Source organism: Epinephelus lanceolatus, chromosome 4, assembly GCF_041903045.1.
Source record: "Epinephelus lanceolatus isolate andai-2023 chromosome 4, ASM4190304v1, whole genome shotgun sequence".
Lineage (NCBI taxonomy): Eukaryota > Metazoa > Chordata > Actinopteri > Perciformes > Serranidae > Epinephelus > Epinephelus lanceolatus.
In genome coordinates, this window is record NC_135737.1 from 23,175,731 (window position 1) to 23,183,632 (window position 7,902).

Here is a 7,902-nt window from a genome sequence, read left to right on the forward strand (position 1 = left end):
CAGATACGGATTACTGATCTGGAACGGACTTGGGCCAGTTGTGGCCCAGTACAGTTAAAAAAGCAATGACATTTGGTTCGGATCCGGCACAAATCCATGATTCATATTTTACATCTGGGCCGAATGCAATCCACATACAGCACACTCAGGAACAGATTTGGGCCAGTTCTGGCCCAGCATAATTAATAAAGCTCTATGACATTTGGTTCGGATCTGGCACAGATCCGTTATTCATATTTTACATCTGGGCCAAATGTGTACACATACAGCACAAAGAAATGCACATTTGTCTTCAAAAAATGTTTATTTATAGGTTTACATTTACCCCAACCAAATAGCTCTCTTTGTCAGACTTACATGTACATAAAAACATCAAACCTCTCTTTGTCAGACTTACATGTACATAAAAACATCAAACCTCTCTTTGTCAGAATTACATGTACTTGTAAAACTCAACAGGGTCTTTTTCATAATTACATGTACATGAAAACACCAAACAGCTCTCTCTGTCAGACATAAATGTACATTTAAAACCCAAACTACTCTCTTTGTCAGACTTGCATGTACATTTAAAACCCTAACAGCTCTGTCAGACTTACATGTAAAACACCAAATAGCTCTCTGTCAGAACAACATGTACATATAAACACCAAACTGCTCTTTGTCAGAATTACATGTACATGAAAACACAAAACAGGTCTCTCCATCAGACTTACATGTACATTTAAAACCCAAACAGCTCTTTGTCAAACTTACATGTACATGAAAACACCAAACAGCTCTCTTTGTCAGAATTACCCACACATATGCATGCATGCATGCAAGCTGAGGCTGAGCATGAACCACAGAGGAAACATTACCGTTAGGAACAGTCCACCGGCACTTAGTCACAAGGGTGTCAAACAGTCAAACAGTCCAGAATGGGCACTTAGGAATAGTTCATTGGGACATAGTTTGTTGTGACCGTTGTCTACGGCCACCCCCACGGTCAGAAGCCAAATTAAACCACCTGATGGAATGGTGGTTTATTTCCATGTCCGTTGCCTTTTCCCCCTGATGGTTCTTGCGCACAGCCCCTACAGTACATTAAAATAAGAAAAACACACAGAGCAAACAAAAGGTTACGGTCCAGAAACGACCAACTCAACATTTTGATTTCTGTCACTTTATCCCACAATGCAGTTTTGTATGAAATAGTAAACTACACTTGTATAAGAGAACAAATATCTTGTGACTTTAGGAGAAGTTAAAAGCTCTGTATTAGAAACCAGGCAACCCCCACAAGCTGGTTCAGGCAGACAACTCAGGCTGCTCAGTATTCTCACATGATATAGCCTGAGTCATTACCATTCACACCAATCACACCTTTGTCAATGACACTCTGGGTAAAATTATGGAAAACAGACAATGCATATGCATCGGGGTTCCATTTCCCTGTTGGGAGTTATTTTTTTAGTCACTGGCTCACTACATTATACCTTACTTAGACAATAACAGAATTAATTTTTTTTGGTCTCAAGTCCACTAAAGACACAGGGCTAGATTTGCTGAGGACATTTGACATTTTGAGGAGCAATATGTATATAAATCACACTTACGTGCAAGGAGAGCCTTGGTTGCCATCTCGCTGAACTTCTTTTTATTATTAACTCCCTTCCAATTTATCTGTTTGGCAACACTAGATGAAAAAATGTGTGCCAGGATATTCCAGGTGACATGCTTTATGTCACGTCCCTCAAGAGAGGCCAGCACAGCGACCTGTAAAAATAAGGCACTGAATTAGCAACGAAGAAAAAAACAGTAAGAAAGAAATCACTGAGAGAGTACATAATATAAACTAACGTGGTGTTTGCAAGATATATACCATTTGTTTCTTCTTCATAGCATTCGCTGGGTCATTGAGCCAGTCCTCAAAACAGTCCACCTCAGCCAGTGAACTCAAAGGAAAGGAGATGTCGTCTGGCATCTCTGATGCTGGTTCACGTGCAGCGTTCAGTCGTGACATGAGGAGATTCATCACAGAACTTTGTTGGTTAAGCTGGTGTTTTAGGTTCTCCAAAAGAGTGAGCATGTGGAGCTCGGCAGCTACAAAAAGAACATCAAAATTTAGAGAGGTCATGATGAGGATACTAAGAGCAAAACAAAACAATTCTATGGAAAACAAGTCATTTTAAATTATAGACAAAAATCTCACTGACTTAATTTTGGGTTAGGCTGTTTCTTTTAGAATCAGTTTTTGAATGTTTTTTTTTAAATTCGAAGTTATTTTTTCAGTGTTTAATTCATCTATGACATTTTGTTGATAAGATTCAGAATTGTATGAGTTTAAATGATCAGTTCAATATTGCATCAGGTGAGGGATTAGTTAACACTTACGTGTGCAGGGAATTGGCTCCCTCCCAGAGCGGCCAGCTCTTAAAGTGGGCATGAACACTTCCGAGACGGTTTCCAAAGGATTTGTGGACTGAGATGAATGGAAATGTTCAAAAGATGGCAGTGGAGGTTGTGGTGCAAGCGAGGACAGCCCAGGAGGTGGTGGATGGAAGGATGATGTATAAGAAGTCACGAAGGAGGTCAGCTCTGTGAGAGTCGGCTCAGGAGGAGGGAGCTCAGGAGGTGCAGCATGAGCGGATGGCCCTGGAGGAGATGGTGATGGTGGAGGTGCAGCAGTGGAAGATAGCCTTGGAGGTGGTGGTGGAGGAGCAGCAATGGAAAATAGCCCTGGAGGTGGCTGTGGTGGAAGTGGAGGTGCAGCAAAGGAAGATGGCCTTGTAGAGGGTGCATTGCTGAAAGGACAAAAATAAATGGCATTGTGTACATTTTCCTACCTATTATATTAGTGTCATATCATGCAGTGCAGAGAAAAAAACAAAAATTAACAGCTCAGCAGTTTAGAAATCTTTTTTTTAAATGCACACAAAAGATTGGTTTGCAGGATTAGAAAACACCCTAGTCTAATATGATAAATCAGACAGTGGTTATATTTACCTTCGTGATGACAATGGGGATGCTGATGACTGCTGAGGGTGTGTTATTGGAGTTGAGCCTTTTTGGGATATGGCCTTTTTTTTAGGAACACTCAGTGTCACTCTCCTCTTCTGTATCACCATAATAGTGGCTGGATAAACACAAACACAAAAAGACATTTTACATCATGTTCAAATCGCATGCATTTAAACATAACAAATACATCGAATCCCTCTTACATTGGTTTAGGTGTTCTCTTAACACGGCCAGCCGGTGAAGCCTCATCATGTGAATCCAACTCAGATGTGTCACAGGTCAAAGACTTTTTCATACCACGCCAAGCTGACATGTAGTCATCTAAAACAAAATTGACATTAGTAAATTACAGGTCATAATCTTAATTTAAGAGACAAACACAATTACAGCTAAATTCTGAAAGATATTAAGTTCTAACAATAACCAGATGTTTAAATTTTTTTTTTTTACCATATGTCTTCAAAACTCTGACAGGATGCCTTGTCCAGTTCTGTCCAGGTGCCTCTGCACACCGCACAGCTTTATTGATCCGCTCATCACTTGTGTAATTTGACCAGAGGGTGAAACCAGCACTGTACCATGACTGAAGTACTACCGCCACAGACTTTGCTGCATCAAAGTAATGAACAACATGAAACATCCTAGAAAAAAAGAGAAAGAAAAGAAAAGAGTAATTTGTATTGCTATTTTTTCCACCAAGATTTTTTAGTATCGACAAAAAGAAATAAACTTACTTGTACTTAGTACATCGATGTTCAGAGTAGAATGATGTTTTAAGACGACTCAGCTAACCACAACTTACCCCACTATAGCAAACCAGTTCATCTACTTCTTTAGGCTATGCAGAATTGGTATGGTTACAAAACCTCTTCTGTGGGGGACTAGGACACATTTTTGCTTAACTGTACAAACTTTGGCATACATGTACTGTTCTGACACTTGTGAGACGCTATAAATATTTAGGAAGTCAGAGTTAAAGGGATCTGTAAAAAAGGTGGACTTATCTGAAAAGTTTCTATATACAACATAGATTCCATCATGACACTCAACAATATTAACAATCATACAAATTTCATCTGCAATGACGAACATATTATCCCCTGTTGAAACTTTGATAGTCCATTGGTCAGTAATCATTTGGCTGTACTGCCCTCGAACCCCTCTAAAGGCAAGTTCATCAGGAACAGGTCCAACAAAGTGAGGCCTTTTTAAAGAGTATGACATTTGATCAGTCTGACAAGTAGTTTTCTCAGACAACCGACGTATAATTTGTGCAAGTGGACGTTCAGGCTTTCGGACAAGTTTTTTGAGCATTTGAAGGTGGTTCTCATAGGGAAAGGCTGCAATGTTATCCAGACAACCATGCAGACTTACATCCTGAGCAAGATGAACTAATGAGTGAACGTTGTACACAAGTGAGTCCTTGCCATATATTTGGCCAAAATGGGTCACAAACATCTGCAACAATGTCTCAGAATACTGACAGTACAATGAAGACAGTGTTGGGCTGACTAAAATGGCAATGCCAGAAAACAGCAGCATGAAATTATTGTAAATGTTTGTGTCCAGGTAGGAAGGCAGAATGACAGGCCCAATGTACAATAAAAACATCCTAAATTCTGTTGCTTTCCACCTATCAAGTTCTCTCAGTGTTCTGGGTTTCCTGGCAAATTCCACTGGAATATGATTGCGTAAACCTGTCAAACAATCAGACATCTGGTTGACAATGCTGGCGGGTAAGCGGAATTTGAGAGGCCCCCTAAGCCAAATGTTCAGAAGTTTCCTTACAACACCCAAACACACAGAATGCATATAATCACCTGGGAACTGAGATACCATCCCTATACTTAAGTCATGGAAAGTGTTAGGGCCATCTAGGTGATGTTCTTCATCGTGTTTTTCTGCAAATGATTCATCTGTCCTCAGTGGACAAGTGATTAAAGGAAATGTCATTCTTGCCACATACTGTCCTTTCTGCACACATTTGTCGCATCCAAAATAGCCATTGTGAGGCTTAATATTTTTTATAAAAGCCCAGGCAGGGGCATCACAGATTACAGAATCCAATTTAAAGAAAATCCTTTTGCCTTCGATATCAATGCCATTCTGTAACTCTTTCAGCTCAACAACAAAGTCTCTCAAAAATATATCTGCTGGCTTTGGTTTATGTGGTCCACAGAACAATGCAATCACAGCTGGTTCCTTAATTGGAACACTTACGAGGAGTCCTAAAATGGGCCACACCTGAATCCCACTACTTTTGAACAAAGGCAACCCATCAATGTTGATCTGTAGTTTTAAGGTACAGCCATTAGTGATTGACTCACATGCCTGGCACAGTTTCTGTTTGAAAGATGACAGGATGCCAATGTAATAATATAGTCCTCCACATCTTTCCTGTATGTTGTGAGTAATCTTTGTCTTAAGGAGGGTTCTTGCATTCTTTGGAAGATCAGGATGGTACAATCTTAACAAACCAAGAAGAGCCGTGAGAGCCACTAGAGAAACTCCAAATGTTAATGCCCAGTTATGAAGACTGGCCCCTAGATTACATGACTGATCCACTGTCTCATCAGTATCCTGGTCCGAGTCACTCTCCTCCTCAGGCACATCCACTGAAAAGTACTGCTGGTCAAAATGTGATGTGTCCATCTCTACTATGTCCTCCTCCAACAACCCTCCAGCCTCCTCTCTGTCACTCCCACTATTTTCTATGACTGCCTCAGCTACTCTGTCTCTACATTCAGTCTGTCTTTCCTGACTGCAACAATGGGAAGCAAATTTTTCAGTGTGCATGGTCCTGATTTCCTTGAGTCGTCTCTCAACATCTCTACGCACTCTCCATCTAATGGTGGCATCAGAGAGTACCCCCGAATCCATCCCCACTTATATTCTTCCAGCCAGGCTGTTAAATTGTAAGGAAAATAAGAGGGACAATATTTTAACAAAGCTTTAAGGAATTTACTTGGTTAAACAAAGTGTAACAGAATTAAAACCAGTTAACTTACGTGACAGTTTGGGTGGTCAGAGGAGAAGTGGTGAAGCAGGAAGTAGTAGTGTGATTAGCACTAGAGAAGAGAAGAGAGGAGGGAAGGGGAGAGTTCTATTATTTCTGCTGGATGATGTTTCAAGTCTCCACGCAGAAGGTGCCCATGTATGAAGTATATCTTCAATATTAGGTCACAGAGTGACACAGACAAAAATAACTATTCATAGTAGGAGTGGGAATCAGTATTTCACAATGTACAATATGCAACATTACCCATGGTAAAGTGCATAATTTCTATTTATTGACTAATTTTGTGTCAGGTTCACAGAATCTGACAAAGAGAGGAAACACTGAAAAGAGAGCAAATCATGAAATAGGCCTTTTTAAAACTCCATGATGGATTTTAAGAAATTAAACCATATGGCAACCACTATAATCTATGTATTAAGGGCAAAAATATTATTCAGAAAAACAGAAAAACAAAAAAAATGGATCTGTTTGACTATTTTGACACAATCTGAAAAACTAAAAAAATGTTTTTATGTTCTGGAAATAAATATGTGATAAATAAATAAATAAATAATAATAATAATTTAAAATGTTAAACACTGTCCGGAAAAAATACTGTGCGTGTTTAAAGCCATCTGAAGCTGTTAATCACAGTCAACAATCGTCAAATCGTACTTTAAATGCCGCTGAAATGTGCGCTATGCGTGCTAAATATGCAATTCAAACCGTACACATTAACTTACAAAACATTACAGCAACTCACTAAATGCTTCACCGTTTCAGACTGAAGAGGATCACAGCGTCTGCAGGTAAACGACCTGGTGCTGACGTTAGCTGCAAGTCTGCTACACAGTCTGGCTAATGTTAGCAGTGCTAGCAGCAGCAGCAGCAGCAGCAGCTCCGCTTACAGGTTTATATCCGTGTTTGTGCTTAATGTGGGCACATGTTTCTCCCGTCGGGTGATCATGTATCAGCTTATTATGTTACAGTCTACATTCAACATTATTTACATTGTCTAGATTAAAACACTGCCGACTACGACTAGGCTATTAGCTAAACTTGCTACATTACCATGTTTGGCAAGAATATTATCACAGAAACGAATGAGGACGTTATGTACAAACGCTGCAAACTAATGCTTGATTTAAAAAAAAATACAACAACGCTGTTACAATCATTTTAATATTGTGTTATGTACTTACCAAGAACTCCAATGACAGACGCTCTGCCGGTGTCCTGTCGCTCTGCTCTGTGCTGTGCTCTGCTCCCTACCGCCGAAGTGGTTAAAAAAAAAGGACAGTTAAAATTTGAATTTCGGCGCGTCTGGGCTGCGCTGCCGAAACGGATTGGAGCCGAATGTATCATTACGACTGTCAGCATAGTCTCTCCACCCAGACTCGGCGCAAAGCTGGGTCAGAGGCGCTTGGCGGTGTGACTGCTACGCGGATCTCACGACTTGTAGGCGGATCTGGTTCAGTGTCAGCTGCTGTCTGGGATGGTGAACATGGTGAAAGGAATGTTGCTTTATAATAAGAGAATACCCATGATGCTGTCACTTTTTATAGATAATATTAATTTCATAGAAAAAATGTACTAACAAAATCATAAGAGGTGCCTTCACCTCTAATCTCTTCCCTTTACCATTAAAAAGGAAACATCTGTTAAAAGATTATCCTAAAGAGATTATTGTCAGAATGAGAACCAGATACCTCACTCTACCTTTATCATCGAAAGCTAAAGAAACCCATTTTAAAACCTTATATGATATCCATCCTTGCAATGAGTTCCTGAGACAAAGATTTAACATTGATAGAAACAACTGTGCTTTTTGTGACTCGGACATTGAGACTTTAGAACACTTGTTCTTTGACTGTAATTATACCAGAGTGTTTTGGACAGCA

The 7,902-nt window shown here is 39.9% G+C and overlaps 1 protein-coding gene across 2 annotated transcripts; it reads right to left on the minus strand.

Moving 5' to 3' along the window:
- Positions 1-285: 285 nt before the first annotated feature.
- LOC117251373 (uncharacterized) lies at positions 286-7,461 on the minus strand. Of its 2 annotated transcripts, XM_078167043.1 has the most exons (10): positions 7,204-7,461; positions 6,012-6,071; positions 3,454-3,644; positions 3,207-3,324; positions 2,989-3,118; positions 2,377-2,786; positions 1,865-2,085; positions 1,599-1,758; positions 379-1,076; positions 286-338 (listed from the first exon to the last, which is right to left on the minus strand). In XM_078167043.1, the coding sequence occupies exons 4-9, from the start codon at positions 3,253-3,255 to the stop codon at positions 940-942; spliced, it is 1,107 nt and encodes a 368-aa protein (XP_078023169.1). In that variant the 5' UTR covers positions 3,256-3,324; positions 3,454-3,644; positions 6,012-6,071; positions 7,204-7,461; the 3' UTR covers positions 286-338; positions 379-939. The 2 variants fall into 2 exon arrangements, with proteins under 2 accessions (XP_078023169.1, XP_078023168.1); XM_078167042.1 differs by lacking the exons at positions 286-338; positions 379-1,076; positions 1,599-1,758; ... (2 more) ...; positions 2,989-3,118; positions 3,207-3,324 and adding an exon at positions 3,738-5,908 and having other exon boundaries at positions 3,460-3,644.
- Positions 7,462-7,902: the final 441 nt, after the last annotated feature.